General features: G+C 37.5%; 2 protein-coding genes and 1 long non-coding RNA gene across 5 annotated transcripts; 1 reads left to right on the plus strand and 2 right to left on the minus strand.

Moving 5' to 3' along the window:
• Window positions 1-2,843: 2,843 nt before the first annotated feature.
• Window positions 2,844-5,238, minus strand: hspb7 (heat shock protein family, member 7 (cardiovascular)). The gene is made up of 3 exons (XM_017486865.3): window positions 4,817-5,238; window positions 4,000-4,133; window positions 2,844-3,471 (listed from the first exon to the last, which is right to left on the minus strand). Exons 1-3 carry the CDS (start codon window positions 4,974-4,976, stop codon window positions 3,292-3,294), a joined length of 474 nt encoding a protein of 157 aa, XP_017342354.1. The 5' UTR covers window positions 4,977-5,238; the 3' UTR covers window positions 2,844-3,291.
• Window positions 5,239-6,028: 790 nt separating this feature from the next.
• LOC108275840 (uncharacterized) lies at window positions 6,029-10,339 on the minus strand. Its single transcript, XR_001814767.3, has 3 exons — window positions 10,256-10,339; window positions 9,740-9,927; window positions 6,029-7,207 (listed from the first exon to the last, which is right to left on the minus strand). It is a non-coding gene; the product is annotated as an uncharacterized LOC108275840 (long non-coding RNA).
• Window positions 10,340-10,341: 2 nt separating this feature from the next.
• clcnk (chloride channel K) lies at window positions 10,342-24,929 on the plus strand. Of its 3 annotated transcripts, XM_017486858.3 has the most exons (21): window positions 10,342-10,424; window positions 10,625-10,701; window positions 10,819-10,972; window positions 11,160-11,291; window positions 11,961-12,089; window positions 14,937-15,076; window positions 15,181-15,258; window positions 15,419-15,494; window positions 15,708-15,833; window positions 16,092-16,176; window positions 17,990-18,091; window positions 18,387-18,471; window positions 19,306-19,470; window positions 20,248-20,317; window positions 20,450-20,560; window positions 20,695-20,911; window positions 21,055-21,188; window positions 21,443-21,513; window positions 23,792-23,872; window positions 24,002-24,088; window positions 24,286-24,929. In XM_017486858.3, exons 3-21 carry the CDS (start codon window positions 10,822-10,824, stop codon window positions 24,322-24,324), a joined length of 2,079 nt encoding a protein of 692 aa, XP_017342347.1. In that variant the 5' UTR covers window positions 10,342-10,424; window positions 10,625-10,701; window positions 10,819-10,821; the 3' UTR covers window positions 24,325-24,929. The 3 variants fall into 3 exon arrangements, 2 of the variants coding, with proteins under 2 accessions (XP_017342347.1, XP_017342349.1); XR_008398009.1 differs by lacking the exon at window positions 24,286-24,929 and having other exon boundaries at window positions 21,443-21,508; XM_017486860.3 differs by lacking the exon at window positions 20,450-20,560.
• Window positions 24,930-26,132: the final 1,203 nt, after the last annotated feature.

Below are 26,132 nucleotides of genomic sequence, written 5' to 3' on the forward strand. Positions count from 1 at the left end.
TTAACTCCTTGTTCTGTTCAGGCCAAAATGTTACATAGTTATTTTTGCCACATTGATGTTCTGGGTAATTTTCTTCTTTGGAGTAGTAAGGTGAAATAAATGTTTGTAATTGTGAACCACAAAGGTAATATTACCATATGTCTCACCTGTACACACACACAAATGTGTAGTTTTGGATGTATTGGATTATTTTTAAATGTTGGTTATATTTTTTATAAATTCTCAATAAATGTCTATATAACATTGAGTGTAATGAACTAAACATGGGGGTTAAGCAGACTACACATGCACACCTATAAATCTTTTTTATTTTTATATAATGTACATTTCTTTTAAAATCATATGTTTTATTGAAACCCAACTCTAGTTATGTTCTCTTCTGACTTTTAAAAAAAGTTGGCTGTATATATATATATATATATATATATATATATATATATATATATATATATATATATATATATAATATACTTGAGTTGAGAATATTTTGCTTTAGAAGTTTTTATTAAGTCCACACATAAATAATTACTGTTTATAGGCTATGTATATGTACATACAGTGGTGCTTGAAAGTTTATGAACCCTTTATCATTTTTTATGTAGGCCTATGTCTGCATAAATATGACCTAAGACATCATCAGATTTTCGAACAAGTCCTAAAAGTAGAGAACCCAATTAAACAAACGAAACAAAAATATTATACTTGGTAATTTATTTATTGAGGAAAATGATCCAATATTACATATCTGTAAGTTGCAAAAGTATGTGATCCTCTGGGATAAGTAGTTAGTTTGAAGGTGAAATTAGAGTCGGGTGTTTTCAATTAGTGGGATGACAATCAGGTGTGAGTGAGCGTTCTGTTTTATTTAAAGAACAGGCTATCAGAGACTGATCTTCACAACACATATTTGTGGAAGTGTGTCATGACACGAACACAGGAGATTTTTGAGGACCTCACTTTGGACTCCACCAATCCACAGTCAGACAGATAGTGTACAAATGGAGGAAATTCAAGACCAATGTTACCCTCCCCAGGAGTGGTCTACCAACAAAGATCACTCCAAGAGCAAGACATGTAATAGTCCACGAGGTCACAAAATAAGCCAGGGTAACTTCTAAGCAACTAAAGGCCTCTCTCACATTTACTAATGTTAATATTCATGAGTCCACCATCAGGAGAACACTGAACAACAATGGTGTGCATGGCAGGGTTGCAAGGATAAAGCCACTGCTCTCAAAAAATACATTGCTGTCTGTCTGCAGTTTGCTAAAGATCACGTGGATAAACCAGAAGGCTGTTGGAAAAATGTTTTGTGGCAGGATGAGACCAAAATAGGACTTTTTGGTTTAAATGAGAAGCGTTATGTTTGGAGAAAGGAAAACAGTGCATTCCAGCATAAGAACCTTATCCCATCTGTGAAACATGGTGGTGGTACTATCATGGTTTGGGTCTGTTTTGTTGCATCTGGGCCAGGATGACTTGCCATCGGTGATGGAACAATGAATTCTGAATTATACCAGTGAATTCTAAAGGAAAATGTCAGGATATCTGTCCATGAACTGAATCTCAAGAGAAAGTGGGGCATGCAGGAAGGCAACAACCCTAAGCACACAAGTAGTTCTACCAAAGAATGGTTAAAGAAGAATAAAGTTAATGTTTTGGAATGGTGAGGTCAAAGTCCTGACCATAATCCAATAGAAATGTTGTGGAAGGACCTGAAGCAAGCAGTTCATGTGAGGAAACCCACCAACATCCCAGAGTTGAAGTTGTTCTGTACTGAAGAACGGGCTAAAATTCCTCCAGGCCGATGTGCAGGACTGATCGACAGTTACCGGAAACATTTAGTTGAAGTTATTGCTTGAAGCTATTAGTTGAAGTTATTGCTGCACCAGATACTATGTAATATTATGTATAGATATGTAATATTGGATAATTTTCCTCAATAAATAAATGACCACGTATAATATTTTTCTCTCATTTGTTTAATTGGGTTCTCTTGGTCCACTTTTAGGACTCGTGTGAAAAGCTGATCATATTTTAGGTCATATTAATGCAGAAATGTAAAAAATTATTAGTTTTAGCTAAGAACCATTAACTATCTGAAGGTGTAGTCCATTGTGAATCCATATGGTATGTTTGTAAATAGGAATTAATTCATTTAGTCTAAAAAAACAAAATACCTAGATTAAAAGAACCAGTATTCTGACCTTTAAAGACGTGTTCACTTTTATTTTGTGAACATGACTATTTTGTAATTAAGATTACCATTTTAGAATGTAGTCCACTTTTTAGTATTTTTGCATTTCTTAAATTAAAAGCCTAAAATCTGAAGTGGTATTGAATAGTCTGGTTATTTTACTGGGACTATTTAAAAACAATGAATTAAAAACTATAATTTTCATACTGAATAATATATGAACCCAAGGTCTGGTTGTATTATTTTCTGGCCTCTTTATCAATAGGTTATTTTTGTCCTAAATGTTATATTTAGCAGTTAATACTGTAATTGTAACTACTGTAAAATAATTTATTTATACTACAATGGAAAATGTATTATGACCTTTAAATACATCATTAAACTTTTATTTCACTTTTTAATCATGTTGTATATGTATTATGTGCATTAAAAAAAGCAACTCAAATAATGAATGGCACAAAACTTAATTACTGACAAACAATGAAAAAGTGTAGGCATAAAGGTTGGCCTAGTTACAAAGACTGACTAATGACAGCAAATGCTATTAATAGGCTAGTAAGTCGCTGTCTGCTGGTAGCTGTGACAATAGACACAAAACAGATCATTAACTCATAAGATGAAAATATGCTACACACACACACACAGCCTTGATGCACTTTTTATTCCAAACATTGGTGAGTTTGTATAGACTAGTTCGACGTTTATATACATTTATTCACACAAAGGCAGTCTTTACAGTTACATTCTACAAAGTCCAATTTTGATGTGACCTATAACTCACAAGAAATGTCTTCCTAACTGTTCATATGTATTTGATCATTTCAAAGAAAATCCCAACATAATCTCAACACTTGAAAATTTGTACCATTTGCTTTTCTTACTTGTATGAAATCAGACCAACTGCACAACATTGCCCTTGTTCATTCAAATCCTTACAAATTTCTCAGGAGATCAAATTGGAAAATCCCTTTGGTAGTTTATTTATAGTCCTACTGTGGACAACTATGTGGAAATGAAAAGGTTGGGATAAGTATAAAGAAAATAATTATAGCTTAGACAAGGAATCACAAGAAAATAGTGGATATAAATAAGGTCTAGATTTTGATTTCCGTGCGAAATGTTTGTGCGTGTTCAAGTTTAGCTGGATGCCTTCGAGCTTTGATGGTGAGTGTCCCCTCAGGCCCCAGGGAAGACGTCACAGAAGTGGGGTCCACATCCTCCGGTAGTTGGCATTTATGGGTAAAAGTGTTCATCACTGTGCCATCTGTGGCAAGCTGTGCAACAAAATACAAACATGTTGAATGATATAAAAGCTTTAAGCAGAATTTTATATTGAGATATAATGTTTTCTGCCTGGAGATTCTACACTTTTAACTCTCAAGTGCTGTTGTGAATAGTCCCAAATGGACAAAGATGTGCACTTTCCAAAAACAACTTATCCTCAAATCTCACCCTTACTTAAGTGGATCATCTATCCTGGATACTGCAGATTTCTACCTAAGAACTGCTGCTATAATCATAAATACTCTTCTGTGTTTATTCCAGGACACTTATTCACACTATTCTTATACTGAACACACTTCAGTACTGCTTGTACTTAATGATTTATAATCCCACTATGTCGACTCATCCAGAAGATTCCCTTTTTGAATCTAGATCCTCTCAATGTTTCTTCCTTCTAAGATCTCAGGGAGTTTTGTAATCTAAATCTACAGATTTCTGTAAAGCTGCTTTGTGACAGTGTCTGTTGTTAAAATGCTGTACAAATGTTACTGATTCAAATTTAATTGAATTTGTATCACCTTTTCTGCACGAACTTCAATCTGGTTGTTGGAGGTGGTAACAATCACGTCCTCCGGAGAGAAATCACAGACATCTACTGTGAACTGGTAGGTGTCACCTAGAGTTTTGATGTTTCCCGGTGTCCCAGTCAGACCTAAAATAAATTATGCATGTGACAAACATTCGATACAGATTCTAATGCTGACACCATTATCTAGGCCTTTTTTACCTTTTCTTTTCCCAATGTATTTAAATAAACTTCATACTGTATATTTACTGGTGGCAGTCAATATAAAGATGCTACTATAATCTTCCAGTTTGTTTAAGCACAACTGAATGGCAAATGTGAATTTCTCTGCATAAATCTGCCTCTGTTGTGAGCTTTACTGTGCGAATCTCAGACTGTCCCTTTTGTGTCTTCGTAACTAAGCAACACATGAGCAACTGTTCCCCCAAGGCACAGTGGTGAAATCATGTCCTTGGCCGTGATCCACAATTTTCTGATGCCTAACCTGTACTTCAATGCCACTTGACCATGTTAAAGGACATACTGACCTAACAGTCATCCACGGAAATATCCTAAGGCACTCATAACTTAACAGTACTATATTAATTATATTATAAGCCAACACACTGGACCTGATTTATGCAAGTAATTGATATGGATATGTTTGCCTGTGGTATATCTGGGTTCTATTGTGAGTAAATTAGAAAATGAATCCCTACTTTAAACCATTTCAAGAAGAGAAAAGAAGCTGTGCATGGAAGCAGCATATCCTGTGTTGGGGAAGCAAATCTACATTGATCCAGAGTGAATGAGACAATAAGATAACTCACTTGGAAAACCCAATGCATCCTTGGGGCACATGAAAGATCCAAAGTCCTCAGCAAACAGCCCCCTGCTTTTCTCCATGTATGGGGTTGATGAGGATGAAGATGAGGACGTCTGGTGAAAACTGCGCTCCGATCGAGAAGCAGAAGAGCTGTTCACGCTCATTAGTGTTCGCAAGTTTCAGTGGGAGTAAATTAATATCCTTTTACAGAGCAAGGCTTGAGACCAGAATGGTCATAAAGTGAAAATCAAAAATGGCTTTAGGCAGGTCTTGTCCAAACAATGTCTGAATTATTGCAGCCAGCCTCTGTCTTGCTCTCCTCTACAGTTATCTCTTTTGGGCTGCTCTTTCTCACTAGTGGACCACGGTGGTCTGTGGGTATTCTCAGTCCGGCTGGCTTTTATATTCAGGGTTTGAACTATGAGGCTTTTTTTCTCTCCCTCTTGTCTGTGTATGTACACACAAGATGTGCAGGATGACTATGTGCTATATTTATCTTGTGAGGCAGAGAAAAGAGAGGGGGTCTGTGGTCGGAAAACTTTTGGTTGGTGAGGGTTAGGGGTTAAGAAAGGGTCCCTGACAAAAGGGTCAACGGTTGACATTACAAACTCTTGCGTCCTGAAATAGCGATTTATCTTAGCTCTTTAGGTTTTTTATTCACTTATCTTTACCATCCTGTCAGGTGACATATGCAAAGATTTTACTCTGGAAAGGAATTTTCAAGGTCTATGATATATCACTAGAGCTCTATGTAGGACCAAACGTCACTATGTATACAAATAGTGACACCAATGAAACATGGAAGGAATGCCGAGAGGCTGCAAAGGATGGATGATGTCAAGAAAAGGGATTAGTTAACACTTGTTTGTATGGATGTATGTATACATTGGGCAACAAAATTTTTGGAATTTAAAGGCCCACAGCAGAATAACATAATACACAGCAGCAATGTTAACGGAAATCTAACAATTATGCCCTCTGTCCTTGTTTTGACCTGATTTTAGGTCACTAGTCACCTGATTTTACGTCACGTTTCTCTAGTATGCAACTCTAGTAGTGTAGTTCAGCTCCTTGTCCCCTGTCTGTATAAACTTTAAAGTCCTTCACTAATCGGCTAAATCCAGCCCAGCAACTCACCACTTCTCCTAAAGCATGCGTCACCAAAGCAGCACTGTGGACACACAAGTGTTTCTATTCTGGTGAGAGAGAGAGAGAGAGAGAGAGAGAGAGAGAGAGAGAGAGAGAGAGAGAGAGAGAGAGAGAGAGAGAGTTTGCAGCTGTTTACATTTTAATCACTCTCAGCACGGGCTGTGCTGGATCATTGAGTGAGTCTAGTTCCCCTTATTCCCACCTCCACAAATGACAATGAATGACCTTGTATGTCACTTGTTTTCAACATGAATACAGGTATAAGACCACATTCTCAATGAATCATCTACAGTAGACAGAAAGAAAGCTTACTTCATAAATGAAGCAGACAAGAGCACAGACATGTTCCTGTCCATGTGCCTGTGTTTTTCTCAGCAGCTTCACATTACATAATCTATCATTAGCTTTGTCCCATGCTGCCACTGTCTATGCTATTAGTGGTCAGTTGAGAGAAACCCAGGAACAGCAGTGTGTAACATACAATGGTACTGAAATTATAGTAAAGAGAGGGAATTGTGTTGAGTGCCAAACCCAGATCTTTACTATCAAACAAATAAAGGAAAGAAAGAAACATAACTGTTTTTTGTAGTTTGTAATGAATTGTTGGTGGCACGTTATTAATAAATGGGTATTTATCAACAAACAATACATCAGTAGGAAGAAGTCTGTGAAAAATATGTAATATCAACACATTACTATAGCCCATATACTGTAATTACCTATACAAATTTTTATCTGTATCCATATAATAACGTATAATTTTGATTATAACTATTACAGAAACGGAGTGACACTAAACCATTAGTCATTTTAGTGAATGTTTGATATACAGTACTCTCACCAGCCACTTTAAAGGCACACCTGAACAGATCATGTGGCAACAACACAGAGATTGGAAATAAAACCTTGCCTGCCCTTTTTCTAATCTTCAGCTGTCCAGTTTGTATGAGCCGGTACTCAGTGCAGCCTTGGATTCCTGTTCTTGGCTTACTGGAGTGGATTCTGATGTGTTCTGCTGCTGTTGTTGCCCATCTGCTCTAAGAGTTGGTGTATTATGCATTCTGAGATAATTTTTTTCTCACCATGGTTGTAAAGAGTGGTTATTTGAGTAACTGTAGCTATCCTGACAACTTGAATCAGTCTGGCCATTCTCCTCTGTCCGCTTTCATCAACACGGCACATTCACACCATTCTGTGTAAATGCTAGAGACTGTTGCGCATGAAAATCCCAGGAGATGAGCAGTTTCTGAAAAACAACCACACCACAGTCAAAATCACTGAGATCACATTTCCTCCCCGTTCTAATGTTTGATGTGAACATTAACTGAAGCCCTTGAACTCTAGCTGCATTATTGTGTGCTTTTCACTACCGCCACATGACTGGCAGCATAATCTCTGCTTAATAGACACATCACACTTATTCCTTTCAAAACGTTAGAGTTATTACCCCAGAATAAAGTAGTTCTAGAGAAATTTTGTGGTATGAGGACTAAAAATACGGATACGTTTTTTTTTTTTTTTTTTTTCTAGCTTCATTTCTTTGCCATCACATTTTTAAATGGTCAGATGAAGTCAGCTGGGTTTTGGAATTAAATTCTTACTTGGGTCTCGGTCATTGCAGCTGACATCAAGTGAGTCTCTAAAATGACAACATCCCTTATTTGTGGAATACAGTTAGTGTGTATTGCGTTGTTAAGATATAGACAAGTGTTATTAACCAGGATTAGATGAGGTGAATTGGGACTCGAAAATACAACATTAAACCTTTTTTTTGTATAACATCATCAGTCATAAAAAATCAGTTCAGTGATGGAAATAACTACATCACACAACCTATGTACAGTATCTCCTTCCACTACCTGTTTATATTTCCATGGAGATTATGAAAAAGACATCAGAATGTGTCACGTAACGGAGGCTGAGACAGAAGCAAGTGTAGGTTAATTAGTTTAAACCAATAAGTTCAAAGGATCAGGCAGAAATCAAGGTACATAGGCAGGCAAGGGTCAATCAATCAGACAAACAGTCCAAACTAGGAAAGACAAAGAGACAAGGTCTTAAACAAGGACCAGGTCAAAACCAGGATAAGCAAACACAATAACAAGGCTTGGTAATGGCAGTGACAGAAGGCAACTGAGCGTATACTTCGCCGATAGTGAATGCATTGAAAGTCCTTTTAACCTGTGATTGTGCTGTGAATTGGATGCAGGTGTGTGTGATTAGAATGAAGGTGAGCGGTCCATGGTGGCCATGTTTATGGGCTGCAGTGCAGGATGGGAAATGAAGTCACTGGTTAGCTGTGATATGACAAAAGGTCAGTTAACTAATACAAGACTAACAGATTTTTAGACTTGAGATTTGTTACTTCTACAGTTCCTTTACATTATTTTGTAACAACTAAGAAATTCACATGCAATTTATGAAAAAAGCTTATCCTGATACCATTTTTTTGTTACCTCTCCCTTACAGGGGAAAAAAACCACTTACATTTCACAGGTGAAAACAAGTGAAGGTGTATTTCACCATGTTAAGTAAACACATGAGACATTATGTGAAGAATATAGAAAATAAAACCAAATTAATGAATTAAGCAAAAAAAATAAAATAAATTAAATCACAGGTAAGTGAATAATTTGAAACTATCGCATGTGAAAAATATAAAAACACATGCACTAAAAGCAAAATGTCCACACATTAAAAATGTCTGAAACATAAGCTGCAAAGTGTTTAAAAACCACATGTGTAAAGTCCACATACAGTATCCTTTCAACACACTTCATATTGTTTTGATTTTAGTGTATACAGTTGTAGAAGATTAATGATTTATAATACCACTATCCGGTGTCACACAGAATAGGATGGGTTCCGTGTCGAGTCTGCATTCTCTCAAGGTTTCTTCCTCATGTCATTTCAGGGAATTTTTCCTTGGTACTGTTGCCTCTGTCTCTCTCATTATGGATCTAATTATAAATCTACACACAGATTTCTGTAAAGCTGCTTTATGATAATGTCTATTGTTAAAAGTACGATACAAAAAAATTTTATTGACTTGATTATTCAAATGTGACGTTCATGTGACATTTCTGGTTTTATCACTGACTTGTTTCAATGACAATTAACAGACTTATTATTTAACAACAATTACGAAATAGATGTATTGTAACCATGTCAATGATGTCCTATCTACAGACCTACAGACTACTAAGAATAGAGGTCAATTGGTGTAAAATACACTAACTCTTAATCTGTGCTATCACTTTATTTTAGAAGATGTATTTACTTAGGTAAGTACATATGTAGTATATTACAAGTAATATTTAGTATGTATTGTCATTCATTCATTCATCTTCGGTAGCCAGTGGTCAGGGTTCTGTAGATTCAGAAGTTATCCCAGGAACACCGAAACATAGAAATCACCCCGGTGGATAGCCAGTCCATTACAGGTCACCAGACACACATTCGTACCTAGGGGCAATTTAGAGTAACCAGTTCACATAACTGCATTTTTTAAGACAGTGGAAGGAAACTGGAGAACCGAGAGGAAACTCACATGGACATGGGGAGAACATGCAGAGAGAGTAACCTGAACTCAGGTATTGTATTGTAGCAGATTCAACAGTGTATCATCAAACATCAAATCATTGTATTAAGAAACAAAATAGTATACAGTACTAAGATTTCCTACATTGTTATATAAAGTGCTACTGATTTTGCTGAAGTGCTATTAAAATAGGTCTAAAGAAAAGAAAATGAGAAATGACAAATAGCAGCAGCTCACCAGTCATGCAGTGGAGAGAGTATATTTAATTCCATGCACACTTTCTCCGTCTACCCATCAGCATAGCGCAGGTTGATACCATGGGGACAGAGATTTTCACTATTGATTTCGTTTAAATCAACTGCAATTTCACCTCTGCGCTCTTGTTCAGTCATTCAGCTGTCTGGGTTTTTCACTTGTTATGCTCTCTGTGGGTTTCAAACAATGATAGAATGACTACTACAGGTAAACTGTGCTGTTATTCAAGCATTTGCAGACAAATCAAGACACAAAAGATGAAAAAAATAATCGCGTCCTGGAGCCGTGACTCATTTGAATCTTTGCAACATGCTCTCACATAATACATGAAAGAATATTATTCATATTATACAGTATATGATTTAAAAAAAAAAAAAATGTATCCACCAGATTTAAACATTTACATTTTGAAGCTAGCTTCATCTTATTGACAGACAACAATATGGATAACTTAATAGAGTCCAGAAAAATATGTGTCTGAGAAAAGATTGCATTCACCTTTAGGGTCAGCAGATAGCCGTCCAAAAACTTGCACCATGCATGAATTTGAATAGTACTCAAATGTGCAGACACAATACAAAAGACCTTTTCTGAAGGTCGGCGGGTTTCCTTCACTTCCCGTGAGCTGAATTCACCTCTTACTGATAAAGACTTCCATCACTTCACAGTAAAGACTTTCATTAAACATCTAAAAGGCCATGTCTTGGCATGGCATTTAGAGATTTAGAATGAATGTAATAGAAAAATAAAGGAAAGTTGAGTCTCACATTGTTCCAGTTCAGCGCATACCCTAAGGCAATAACAACAAAGGACAAATGCACCATTAATGAGTTAGAGTTGAACTTGCTTTCTCTTTTTCCTCCTCAGTTCATTCCAGATCTGAGAATTTATGGTTGTGATTTGTGAAAGAGCAGAATACTGGACTGCACCTTCTTCTTGAAAAGGTAAGATTTATTTATGCCTTGTATGAAGTGTACACTGTGTACCTTGACACAAAAGCTTTTTGTCTGTTAGTGGTAAAAGTTTAATAGAGCTGTAATAACGTCTTAATCACTTCATAGACAATGCAGCATGTTTATGTAAGCTACACAAGCCTTGGTGAAAATGAACAACATGGCATACGGCACGCCGGTGAAAAAAACACACAGGAGAAGATAATTATCTCTAATGAACGCCCCTGGAAACCGTGGCAGCCTGCCCGATCACAGATCACAGGTAAAGATTGTTTTATTTTTAAATAAAATTAATTGCTGTTGTAATTTTGTTCTTGCCTTTGATCATGCTCCATATGTTCTTCATCACAAACACACCTACCTGTAGATAGCTATAATGATGATAGCTATAATTAATGTTATGTCCAAAATTATATGAAATTTTTTCATACAAATTTCATGTCATACAGGGTGTGTGAGGCGTGTTCAGACTGCTATGCTCTCTTTGGCCGGGTTGGAGTGGTACTGTTATGCTGCCTTGGGAGTCCTCACTGCTTTTATGAGCTTCTGTATGGACCTGACAATAGGCAAGCTCCTGCGAGGTAAGCCTGTTCACACACACCTAGAGCCATGTTGCATTTTACATTCAAATCAGAAACAGAATTTCACATAGTGCATGAGTAAATATAAATTCCAGTAATATAAACATGATTAAACTATAATGATATAAAGATATGTACATATGAACTCATTTTATGCTTATTTTTTGTACCAGTACTATGTCTTAGAAATATATGCATGAGTAATATGTAATACATTAGTCATTCAAATTTTACAACCTGTCATACATTGTCATTTTCTACCTCAAGCTTTTTGGGCTCAACTTCCTGTTTGATGCTGACCATTTCCCATTATATGATGTCACATGAATTAAATCATATTTCTTCTATCAATGGCTTAGTAACATACATTTTGACTTATCAGGCTTGAAAATACATTTACCTGTTGTCCCAATATACCTGAATTCACTGTTTCTATTTTTATTACGTTTTGATAATCAGTTTTGGATTACAGATAAATAATGAACGATACTATCATTAGTTTAATGATTTGAATATGTTTGTAGCTGAGATATTTATTAAAAAAAAAAAAAAAAAAAAAAAACCTGTATAATGGAAATTTTAAATCAACCAGTGAAGGATGGAGAAATCTGACAATAATAAATTTGTAATCTAAAACTTTGCATGTGTTGTTGTTGTTGTTACTGCTAGCCCACCAGTGGCTATATGACTGTCTGGAGGGTAATATCCTGCTGCAATTCCTGTGCTGGACACTGTACCCTACCTTCCTCTGTGCTCTCTCAACCAGCTTCTCTCACAGCATCTGCCCCCAGTCTGCAGGTATCATGCCATCTTTATTCTTACTTATGTTACCTGCCTGAAAGTGGTTCTATCTCATGTTTCTGGCAAAAATTAGGTAATGATATAAACATCAAATTGTGATATTCACTGCATGAGAAAGCACTCTTAGCTGGCAAGGTTTTAGATGTCTTTTAGGTACTAGGTTTTGTTAAGGTGGCTTACCTGACATGAAAGTAGACCAAATAAATGTCCAATTTCCATGTCGTTTTGATAATATACAGGGTGTCCAAAAAGTCTCCATACGTAGGGGATTATGTGTGCCAGCACTATGTCGGTTGTGCCTTCGTCAGTGGATGTTCATGAACGTCCACTTCTTGGTTGGTCCGAAACACTTCCAGCTTCTTTGAATTTGTTAATAAGTTTGACATCAGTGTCGTATGCGATGCTCTTGCCATGTTTAGTGTTAAAGTCATATCAACCTCATCATTTCAACCTTGTGACAGCTTCCCGATCCAGCCATGAGAATGATTTCAATACATTCTTCTTTTGTCAAAGGCATTCTTAACGACTATCTGAAAAGGTGTATATATATATATATATATATATATATATATATATATATATATATATATATATATATATATATATATATATATATATATATATATATATATATATATATATATATATATATATATATATATATATATATATATATAGTATCTGACAAAAGTGAGTACACCCCTCACATTTTTGTAAATATTTGTTTATATCTTTTCATATGACAACACTGAAGAAATGACACTTTGCTACAGTGTAAAGTAGTGAGTGTACAGCTTGTGTAACAGTGTAAATTTGCTGTCCCCTCAAAATAACTCAACACACAGCCATTAATGTCTAAACCGCTGGCAACAAACGTGAGTACACCCCTAAGTGAAAATGTCCAAATTGGGCCCAATTAGCCATTTCCCCTCCCCGGTGTCATGTGACTTGTTAGTGTTACAAGGTCTCAGGTGTGAATGGGGAGCAGGTGTGTTAAATTTGGGGTCATCGCTCTCACACTCCCTCATACTGGTCACTGGAAGTTGAACATGGCACCTCATGGCAAAGAACTCTCTGAGGATCTGAAAAAAAGAATTGTTGCTCTACATAAAGATGGCCTAGGCTATAAGAAGATTGCCAAGACCCTGACACTGAGCTGTAGCACAGTGGCCAAGACCATACAGCAGTTTAACAGGACAGGTTCCACTCAGAACAGGCCTCGCCATGGTTGACCAAAGAAGTTGTGTGCACGTGCTCAACGTCATATCCAGAGGTTGTCTTTGGGAAATAGACGTATGAGTGCTGCCAGCATTGCTGCAGAGGTTGGGGGGGGGGGGGGGGGTCAGCCTGTCAGTGCTCAGACCATATGCCGCACGCTAGATCAAATTGGTCTGCATGGCTGTCGTCCCAGAAGGAAGCCTATTCTAAAGATGATGCACAAGAAAGCCCGCAAACAGTTTGCTGAAGACAAGCAGACTAAGGACCTGGATTACTAGAACCATGTCCTGTGGTCTGATGAGACCAAGATAAACTTGTTTGGTTCAGATGGTGTCAAGCGTGTGTGGCGGCAACCAGGTGAGGAGTACAAAGACAATTGTGTCTTGCCTACAGTCAAGCATGGTGGTGGGAGTGTCATGGTCTGGGGCTACATGAGTGCTGTCGACACTGGGGAGCTACAGTTCACTGAGGGAACCATGAATGCCAACATGTACTGTGACATACTGAAGCAGAGAATGATCAGTATGCAGTATTCCAGCATGATAACGACCCCAAACAAACCTCCAAGATGACCACTGCCTTGCTAAATAAGCTGAGGGTGAAGGTGATGGACTGGCCAAGCATGTCTCCAGACCTAAACCCTATTGAGCATCTGTGGGGCATTCTCAAATGGAAGGTGGAGGAGCACAAGGTCTCTAACATCCACCAGCTCCGTGATGTCATCATGGAAGAGTGGAAGAGGACTCAAGTGGCAACCTGTGAAGCTCTGGTGAACACCATGCCCAAGAGGGTTAAGGCAGTGCTGGAAAATAATGGTGGCCACACAAAATATTGACTCTTTTGACCCAATTTGGTCATTTTCACTTAGGGGTGTACTCACTTTTCTTGCCAGTGGTTTAGACATTAATGGCTGTGTGTTGAGTTATTTTGAGGGGACAGCAAATTTACACTGTTACACAAGCTGTAAACTCACTACTTTACATTGTAGCAAAGTGTAATTTCTTCAGTGTTGTCACATTAAAAGATACAATCAAATATTTACAAAAATGTGAGGGGTGTACTCACTTTTGTGAGATACTGTGTATATATATATATATATATATATATATATATATATATATATATATATATATATATATATATATATATATATATATATATACACACATACATGATTATATACAGGGTGCGTGTGTGTGTGTGTGTGTGTGTGTGTGTGTGTGTCCCTTTCATGTCGTGTTCTCGGGATAGACTCTGGATCCACCATGATGCAGGATAAATCAGTTAATGAAGATGGATAAATGAATCAAGCCTTTTGTTGCCCGGCCCAACTTTTCTGATATGTGTTGTGGCCATCAAATTCAAAATTACCTTAAAATGTTACATTTCCTCAGTTTCAACATTTGATATATGTTTTCCATGTTCTATTGTGAATAGCATATGGGTTTATGAGATTTGTGAATCATTGCATTCTGTTTTTATTTACATTTTACACAGTGTCCCAAGTTTTTTGGAATTGGGGTTGTAATTCTAAGAATTTTTGTTCAATACATAAATTTATATATGTATATATAAAGCTGTTTCTGTTTTGCTTTCCTTCAATGCTTCTGTCTTTCTCTGACTCAGGCTCAGGCCTACCTGAGATTAGGACCATCCTCTCAGGTGTGCAGTTGGCAGACTATCTCTCGCTCTCAAATCTCTTTGCTAAACTCATTGGTCTTATCAGCACACTGTCTGCAGGTAGCACTGTGTTCCTTGGAAAAGTGGTAAGATATATTGATTAATAAGCAATAATGACTGATAATAATTAAGGGCACATCCTTGAAGCTTTATTATCTTGCATATTTTGTCCACCCAATATCCTCTACAGGGTCCATTTGTCCATCTGTCAAATATGGTGGGAGCATACCTGTACCGTCTGTATGCCTCTGCTTGTGGTGAAAAGCAGGTGCTCAGTTGGCAAATTGAATTTAATGTAGCATTTTAGTAATGTTATATAAGTAGTATAACGTAATATATATAGCAGTTTGTCATATTTCCTGAGTAAATACAGTAAGACTATAGGCATATGGTTATTATGAGAATTTCTGTTTCTGTTCACGGTTTAGCGGAGAACTCAAGGAGAGATGTTGGTTGTGGCGTCAGCGGCGGGCATAGCCAGCTGTTTTGGGGCTCCAATCAGTGGTGAGCTGATGCTAATCATCTCTCCATGGCATCCATCAAGCTGCAAATCCTACAAAATCTCATTTTTATGTATCTCACTAGAACATCAGCTTTTATGCCTGTTCTAAAATTGATCTCCTCGGTCCATTCCATTCCATACTAATCCTCTCTCTCTCTCTCTCTCTCTCTCTCTCTATGTCTCACTATGTCTCTCTATATGTCTCTTGCTTTCAGGAGTGCTTTTCAGTATTGAAGTCATGGGCAGTCACTATTCCGTGCGAGATTACTGTCCATGTTTCTTTGCTGCGGTCTGTGGATCTCTCACTTACCGTCTTCTCTCTGTGTGCAGCAGAGAACAAGGCAAGAACCCAAGCACATGCTGCTCATGACACCCCCGGAAATATGGCAGAGCTCAGTCCTTAATATGATCTCATTTACGAATGACACTTTAAGTCCTCCATCTTCTCATAGGGCCTAATTAAATACTATGAGTTCGGGTCGGATTTAATTTATTTTCCAGTGAACTGACATTGCCATATAATTTGACCTTATTACAATTTGCAATGGAAAGGAGAATATGGTGTGTAGAGAAAACATGTCTGCCTTCTCTGCCTGTAGAAACAGTGCAAGCTGTGTTTAAGACAACGTTCCCAAGCGAGATCCCATACCAGCCACCTGAAATATTGATTTTTGCTTTCCTAGGGTAAGTTTTCAGTTTAGGTTTGTAAATCTGTAGCTTACCTGACACCATAGATTTCTGCGACTTTCAAATGTTCCTATTAGTTTCACTGTGAGTACTGAATAATATAATTTAGTTTTTACACTGGGCACGATTGTTTCTAAACCCCTCAACCCCACCACCACCACCACCACCCCTCACCCCCTACTCCGCAGCGTTGGTCTAGATTCAGGCTCACTTGATATTGTCGAACCCCAATACATTTGTGTTCATCTTATGTCCTCACAAATGTGCATGGAGAACACAACATGATTCACCATATTTAAACATTTTTTATTATTATTATTTTGGTGCTATTATGCGCAGTATAGTGAACGCCAGTTGCGCCTATGTGTGTCACATGGTGTAATGCATGAAATGTCCAGGAGAAGGCGGCTTTCTTCTGCTTGCAAAAGTGTTTTATGAGGAGGCAGTTGATTTAACTGCTGTTTAATTTCTCCTGTATGTCTTTCTCTCCCTATATCTGTATAAGGCACCTCACCTCTTATGTGCCCCACAGCGTTCCCCTGCCGCTCATGGTACACATGTGTTGTGGAAACTAATGATGTAATCATCAGCTAAACCACATGAGCAGGTTACTTTACTTCCTGAACAAGTGCGAACCTGAGAAAGAGTTGCGTTCATGTTCACCAGAATCGCGGCACAGTTCCAGTGCAATCGAACTCAGAACACATCCTACAGGTAGTCTTGGGTTCGGTACCGTGGTGCTTTTCCCATTCCACATGACATCTTTCACATGACCAATTTTTCATGCAAACTGTGCATTGTTTCAGACTAAAGTGCCAATGTGAAAGCCCTCTTAAATATTAAGCCAAGATTTTGATGGGTTAAAGCAAACTATGAATAAAATAAACTCACCAACCACTTTAATGGAAACATCTATACTCATCCATGCAATTCTTCAGCAGCCAATTATGTAGCAATAGCACAGTGGATAAAACAATGCAGACACGGGTCAAGAACTTCATTTCATGTTCACATCACAAAACTGCTGATCTCCTGAGATTTTCACATACAACAATCACTAGACTTTACACAATATGGTGCCAAAAACAAAAAAACATCCAGTGTTTGTATGAATGACCAACAGTACAGGTGTTCCTATTAAGTGGCCAGTGAGTATACATACACCCACTTGATGAGAAATTTGTATAACTTCCAACAAACTATTTAATATAAATGCAGTCATAAGAGAAGGTATGAATGCTAACCAAAGCCCTAATCATAACATTACCCTTGTATCTGTTATTACAGCTTGAGTCATGCAAATTGACTCATTACATTTCTAGCTTAGTATGTTTTGGTATGTCAGTCACATGCCAACTTATTGTATCACTTATGTCAGGTGTTATGTCGGTATGATGAAATGGGTCTTTATGACAAGCTGATACATGTACACCTTTACTATTAAGTGTTACCAAAAGGAGTAACATTTACCATATTAATGATCCTTTATTAAAAGTCATGTATGTTTCTTTCAGTTGTCATCGAGGGCTTCTGTAGCTCCCATGTAATCCTATGAGCAATTTATTTTGCTGTTACAGCTCTTAATGATGTTGTACCATACAATCTGCTCTCTGCTACCCTGTGTAATTGTCAGGTTTTAATAGTCGTCATGAAATAAACATGCAGATGTATGAATGCGATATAATTTTCTTTAATTGTGTTATTATCTGGCTCATAACCCATGCCCCTGGGTTTCATTACAAGTGCCAACATTTATTAATTCGTGTGAGCTAATCTCCTGCTGTCTGTCTCTTTTCCTCACTCTGTTCAGACTGCTGTGTGGAGCTATAAGCTGTGTTTACCTCTACAGCCATCGGTGGATTCTCCGTTTTGTCAGAACAAACAAATTCATCAGCAGGTTCATGGCAACAGAGTGAGCAAACATTTTCTCTATTTCAGTGGATGATTCCATCACGGTCCTGAAAAAAAACAGCTCCATTAATTAGATAGGATTTCAATAAAACATGCCATACCGCAGGCTGGTCTTGTTCATAACCTTTGGCACTGAGTGCTGATAGTTGCAATGCTCCTGAAAATAATAATAATAGTAATAATAATAATAATAATAATAATAATAACCAGAGTGCTAAGGATGTTGGATGAGATATGATCTTAATTTGCATGCCCTAACTAACTGCAGGATTTGTGATTACTTTTTTTCTATTTAGAAAGACATTATATTCAGCAACCGTAGCATTCCTTCTGGCATCAGTGACCTTCCCTCACACAGGAGGATCTTTTATAGCTTCCCAGGTGAGGATTCTACACATGTTTTGATACGAACATCGTCAACATTTTCTTAATTTGTACTGAAATAAGTGCAAAATGCATGCAGGATTAGCTAAGTGAGACTAAAGAAAACATTCGTCTTTAGTGTTTGAGCAAGTCCTTGTACTCAGGAGTGCTCATCACAAAGCTTGTTCATTTAAAAGAAATGCAACACTTTCCTCACAGGCAGTTTTATAGCGCTACATGACACCTAAATATGCTTCATGCCAGCTGACATGAACCTATGTATACACTTATAAAGACATATTCCCAACAAGCTTCAGCTGGCATTAGGAATGCTCTTGTCAATATTGATAACGCCTGAGTCAGGTGACTGCTTTCTGCTGACATAAGATTGTATTTTTTATGTCTAGTTGGCTTACAATATCATGCCACAACCACATTTCTAGCTCAGTGTGATTTTAACATATCTATCACATATCAGCTTGAGTAATGTCAGGTGTTTCGTCAACCTCACATCAAAAGTAACGCAGCTTTTAATATTTACATAAGTTTATGTCTGTTGTCATGAAGGGTGACATGGTCATGTGGGTGATATGTAACCCTATGACCACTACCTTAAGTGAAGTGTTACCAAAAGAAATAACATGTGATTGCCTTATTAATAGGTCTCAGTTATAATCTTGTTAACCGTATGCTTATTACCATGTAACTATATGAGCACTAGAAGGGAATGATATGCAATGGAGATGATACAGTCTTTTAAGTTGAAGATGGCTAACTTGCAATTGAATGAATGTATATTTCATAACCTCAATCAGATCTTTTTTTTCCTTTTATCTCTTTATCCTGTTACAGCTCTCGATGAAGCAGCTACTCTTCTCCTTACTAGATAGCACTCAGTGGAACTTAATTTCCCACAATACCACATTAGTGCAGGAATCCCCTCATTCCTTTTGGCAAGAGTGGAGTCCACCTGGATACAGTGTTTATCACACACTTGGATGCTTCATTCTCATTAAGGTGAAATGACCTAAACAAGGATCTGGAATAAGTAAGGAATAAATCATGACGCGGCATGCTGTTATATCAAAATAATCCATGCCGGGGAAACAGGGTTACTGTTAACACTCTGAAGTGATTTCTTTTCCTATAACAGCACATCCCAAAATGTTTCATTCCTCTTATACCACAGCAACTTTCCAATGATTGTATTTATTTATTTACTGAAATGACAAGCCATGCTTTTTAACCATTTGTAGTTAAGCTTCATGTTGTGGAAAATCCGCGAGACAAGTTAGTTCCTGTTATCACATATGTCACAACAGCTATAACCAGTCACACAAACAGTCAAAGTGGAGCATCTGGCACACAGGGTTTCCTCCCACCTCTCAAAAGCTCTCAAAAACATGCCACTGAATAGGCTACCAAAGGTGTGAAAGAGTTTGTGATGGTACCCCGTGACTGGCATCCCATCCAGGTTATATTCCCACCTTGTGTTCCCTCAGTGTTCCTGCGATAGGCTCCAGATCACCATGACCCTATCCAGAATAAAGCAGTTACTGATGAATAAAATATATGCTTATTTCATTATTGCTATTAATTTAATAACTAGGCTATAAAGTTGCAGAGCCTATATGTCAATTTCCATAAGCAATCACTTCACTGCATTCACCAGATGAAGGGCCTTTGTTTTTTGATCATTTGCAATTCACTCCAATGCTGATTATAATCAGAGCGTACCAAATGTAATATTCACATAATTGCATCAAGACTCTCTCCTTTTTTTGTTATCTTAAGCTTTGGCTGTTGGTCTTGGCCTGCACCTTACCATTGCCTGCTGGCTACTTCATGCCTGTCTTCATTTACGGTGAGTCAAATGAGCATTCTGCTTGAATCAAAAACGTTTTTATCACGAATGCAGTTTGTAACCAAGGCAGTGTGTAAACAGATATATCAAAGTCTTGCTCAGATTTGTTGTAAAAGTTCATGTCTGTTGAAGGTGCTGCTTTAGGCCGTTTGCTGGGTGAAGGATTGGCCTATCTCTTCCCAGATGGAATCTCATCAGGGGAGAGGCTGAGTGTGATAAACCCAGGGGGCTATGCTTTAGTGGGTAAACAAACATTTTATCCTGCCATCTTCCTGGAGACAGAGTGCCAATGTGTGATGATCGTGACTCAGTACTGGGGTGCATTGGGTGGCCTGAAGGTTGTGCTTGTGTGTGAAGGTGTGTGTGTGTGTTTGTAGGAGCAGCAGCGTTTGCAGGGGCTGTGACACACACGTTGTCACCTGCTCTTTGTGCTCTGGAGCTAACTGGGCAGTCCACTCATGTTGTCCCTATTCTGACAGCCACACTGATATCCAATGCTCTGGCACGCTCTAGGCATCAGCCGTCCTTCTATGATGGTATATCACTCATTAAGAAACTGCCACACCTGCCCTCTCTTATCAGGGCCTGTCCAGAGTGAGTCACACATCCCACAAAGGGCAATTTTGCTTTTCTTTGTTTTGTTTGTTCAATCAGAAGTTAAGGACAAAGTCCTATAGAAATTAAATACTGATGCAATAAAGAGAGTCTAATTTTTTTGCTGCTTCATTACTTTGAAGACTGTCCTCGGTCCAGATTAGGCAGTTTGTGGTGCCAGTAGGGGCTGTACTCCAGCGAGCCGAGGGAGTGACGGGAGTACAGCATATCCTGAACTCCAGCAAAGAAAATGAGTTCCCCGTAGTTGACACACATGGTGAGTCGGACAAATCCCTTTTTCATCAAGATTAATACAAATTTGAAATGACAGTCACAGCACAATACAGGGCAGAATTAGAAAGGCCAATAAGCCAGATGAGACAGCAAACAGGAAGAATCAAGACAGCACTCTCAAGATAATGTCACATTCGAAGCACAATTAAAGTTATATTTTGCTCAGAGAGAACTGAGTTCTTTCTAACAGGCAAATAGTCTGTCTGTGGTAGTCACCTGCTCTCATCTGTCTTCCAGACTCTCTCACACTTCTAGGAACCATCACGAGAGCACAGCTGCAGACTTTCCTGCTCTCAAACCAAAGTGAGGTAACAGTAACACCTCTGCAATCAAAGACTATCATCAGAGTTATTTCATATACATAAGCATTAATTAACCCAATAAGCACTAAAATACAGTGCTGCTTGATCAGAACTGTTAGTGTGTTGTATCATAATTGCCAATAATGTCCCATTGGTAACACATTTCAACCACAATGCTCAAATTCAGAGGGCATGATGGGTTCAAATTTCATAGGAAGCTACATTTTGCTACAATTATGAATATATATTTTTGGCAGTGGAAAATACCTTGCTAGTTTATCTAAGAAGATACTCCCAAACTTCTTTAAACTGTCTTAAGAATTCATTTTTATCCTGACAGTTTCTTCTGCACAGTGATAAAATATAATGAATGGAGATGGCTGCTGTATCTAAAGGTTTTTTCTTCTTCTCTTCAAGATTAATCCAAAAGAATAATGTTCACTGAAGTATTACCAAATATTGAAGTTTAATCAATCTTAATACAAGCAAATAAGCAAAGAAAACATTCCCTGGAAAGTTCAAGTTTATTTTATCCTGGCAGGGTATCAATGAAATATATATATATATATAATGTGATATAGCTATATAATTATATATCATAAATATCCCCAAAATTATCAACCCTTACCCTTAGAACCCATTTTAAGGATTATCAATAAGTGATATCATATAATGAAATCCAAGGGGCATGAAATAGAGGGATGTCGATGGAATACACAAGTCAAGAAGGTCCTGGGAATTTATAATTCATACATATATATTTTTAGAGGCATGGTGCTAGAAATATTCACAAAAGTGGGGTTAGATTGCTCCTTTTGCATTCTTGATTGCTGCTTTGCATATCCAGCTTGTTTAAAAAGCTGCACTGATTGCTAGCAGAATGTATATGCAAGCGGCAGAGCAATGATGCAAAAGTAGAGCATTTAGCACTTCTGGCACAAATGAGCTTCAGTGTCCTCATATTTAATTACCTTCTGATATGCTGACAGCATTCCGACAGCAACAGTATAATGAGGCAAAAGCTGACCTTTTACAGCAATAGGTGCAGACATCTAGGGTGAATGCTGAGAATTGCTATTGTATCATCATAGTTATGCTGCTAGGCATTTTGCTAATTGTTTTTGCTTTTGTGGCTTTAATAAATATAATAGAAATAAATACTCTGCAGGATTGCACAAAAAATGTGTGGACATGTTACAAATGTTTGACATAAGAGCAAAAGAAGTTTTTGTAGATGGGGTAAAGCAGGTACCCAGCAAAAATGTATACCTAATTATGCATTGTACATGAAATTACCTTATGTCAACAATTTCAAGTAATATAGCTGTTAGCAGCAATTAAGGGGCCAAGAACTTTCTGGCCTCACCCCTTAGTGATAAAGCTATTAGAACCATCAGCTTCAAAGCTTGTTTTTAGCAGCAGGTCATGCTGGGAAACATGTGTGCCAAGTTTGGTGTCAATACATAAAAGCAATGCGGAGAAACTTCCTCACTGCCTGTTTGGCAACTTTGCGGTCAAATTCGTCTGCATGTCATGGATGAATCGTACAAGATATTGGTTGGTCTCTTGATGCTGTTATCCAAATTACATGATGATTGGAAAAATTCATAGGAAAATATGAAACTGATCAGGGGAAAATGTTTATTTATGGGCCTAATGTATTTATCTTTTAATAAAGTTGAGTGTAAAGGTGTTTGTAGGGCAAACAGAACTAAAAAAGTTTCAGTGATTTTCATAGTACACACATGTATGTTGATAAATGCCAATCATCTGTAAATTACCAAGCGTGTTCACGGCACACCTGATTTACATTAATGATTCCTACAAAACTCCATAAAAGGCAAAGCTCACAGAGAGCCTAAAACAACAACCTAAAACAACAGATTCACTCTTTCTCCTTTTCTGGAGCAACATTACTTTTTTCCTAATTGAATAGCTAACCTAGTGTATAGTTGCAGTAACCTACGATTACTACACTGTATGATTTGAAACCTATAAATCCAGGTTCACATTAGTGAATCTTGTTATGCATATATTTACACAAACAGGAAAATACAAATGTTTGTCCAAGCTAACGCTCTTACGATCTATTTATGAATAAATAATTGTTCTCTTTTCCCCCCGTTGATTGTAAATTCACCACGGAAGCTGCACATAGTCAGAGGCTTATAAATTGGCATGGGATTAGTGGTCAACTGAAAAAGACTCTCAAAAAGCTTAAATACAGTAAAGTGCTGAAATAGATATAAATTACTAAGAAATTCTCACATTTCTAATGCTACAGGATTTGTGCAAAAGCCTGGAGGATGAGTGCTCTATTCAACCTGTAAAGCTGCAGCTTTCTACTGATGCTACTGTAAAGCAGGTATTTATTTTTTTATTTTTTTTAGGTGTAATTTTTTTTATATAGCCTACACAGTGTGTACAATGATGTAATCATGACCTTCTGTTTCTTATTCAATAATCAAGCACATTTGTGAATGTGTTTTGCCAGGTCCACTGCATCATGAGTATTTTGAGAGAGCAGTGTGTGTTTGTCACAGAGAAGGGAAAGCTGTGTGGTGTCATTACATGGAAAGAGGTGACGAGTTCAGCCTGATAACCACATGCGCACACACATACACACAAACAGGCTACATTATGGACAAGCAGTACAAATAGGCTACATCATGAACAAACAGTACCTAATTACACTGACCATACTTGACAACACAAACAAAAACACAGCTCATTGAGAAAACAAGTCTTTGAGTAATGCTTGTTACGTATTTCTTTTAGATGAAGAACATGATTGAAAAACTGGCCAAGGAAATCTGATGAACCAGTTGGATAAACGAGCACTATTGGTCATCATACACTCACACTTCATAACTCAATGGATAATTTTTTGCTAATCACAACCTCAAAATATTTCATCAAGCGGTGATTTGCTGTGACGATCATGTTCATGTACAGCTCTAATTACTCATATGCAAATAATCTTATCTGTGGAGATTGCTGTTGGCCAGCAGGCTGCTTCCTGGAACTGAGACAGTAGGAGCTCTTTATTCGGTGCCATGACTAAGGAGTCTCACTCCTGTGTTCTGTTTATAGGCCTGAGGGCAGGCCAAGTGATAAACATTTATTAAAATCAGCCATGTGTACCCAGTTCAAATGGAGGAGATGAGGGAGGTGTAATTAAATGAAGCAGCCGCTGAGCACCATTCGACCTATCGCTCTTATAGGACGAGCACTCCTGGCTAACCTAACAAACCAAATGATAACACTGATTCTGTTTATGGCTGAATGAGTGTGCCCTTCAACTCATGCTAAAATGAAGACAGAATGTAGGAAACACATTTACAAAGAACACAACCCAGATAGATCATAGCTCAATCTACACCAAAAGAAAATAAAGTATATCAGCTTCTGATACATTTAAATGATATTCAAGAACTCGTGCTTTCAACATTGGATAGAGAAAGCATTATATGCTCACTGGTTAAAGTTGTGAGATCACTCCCAGATAGCACGCATCCAGCCAGCGGCGGCACAACATGCGCAAATTACGTATCAGTGGTGTCACATGGTGCTTATTTACTAATTGGGATGACACATGTTTTGGGTAATAATTAATGGGTTTTCTTAATATATGCCTTTTTATAACATTAGACAAGCTGGAATATTTATTCAGTCACTCCCCAGCTTAATGCCGCACCCAGTTTATATTCATTAATGACAGGAGGATGTAAATTGCTCATGCAGCGCTGATGTATATATGAAACATGGACATGAACCATAACGACTAAGGTCTTTAACTGACACTTAAGTTTTTATAAGGACAGGAATGTCAGGAATCTGTCAGGAATATCACTATTTACCTAAAAGTGCCTCAATCACTAAGAAGAGATTCCCTAGAAATAGCATTAGAATTAACGGCATATTCAAACCAATCTTTCATAGGTTTCATCATATTGGGAAACATCAACACTGTGTCACAATTTGTGAAAGTCAAAAACACAAGATTAGGCCATCAGTATACCAGAATCTTCTCACAGTGGACACAACTCCATTTATATATAACAATTCTTGCTAGACACCTGGGAAATATGAACAAAATTCAGCTAGTTAGTAACCGGGGCTATGGATTTTGCTAGCTATTACAAAACCGTTAAGGTTTATGTACGGACATTGTAGAATGGACACAAGACAAAACTATCAGGAATTTTTCTTAAGTGTATTGCTCAGATGTGTCAATATCCAGTGTGAAGTCATTTACTGGGCAGCTAGGAAATATGCATGCTGAGCATGAGTTAAGTAAAGCTATATAACTATAAGCTATAAAGCTATATATAGCTAGCTAACACATAGCTGTTTGATTTTTTTTTAAATGGACAGGCAAAGCCAGAAACTATTTAAATAGCACCATTTCCCTCAGATTTGTTGGTAAGTTACTAAAGGAGGCATCATACAGCTATTATTAGCAACACTTAGCATTGAATGCACTGTGAACTTTCATGTGCTTTCTGCCATATTAATAACTGTTAGCATTGTGTCACAACTTGTGAGCTTGTAGCTATCAAAGGTGGGGAATACCACAATAATATTGTGGAACTTTTTTCCTTCATAAACACGGTTAAAATGAT

The sequence above is a fragment of the Ictalurus punctatus genome, chromosome 15 (assembly GCF_001660625.3).
Source record: "Ictalurus punctatus breed USDA103 chromosome 15, Coco_2.0, whole genome shotgun sequence".
Classification (NCBI taxonomy): Eukaryota; Metazoa; Chordata; class Actinopteri; order Siluriformes; family Ictaluridae; genus Ictalurus; species Ictalurus punctatus.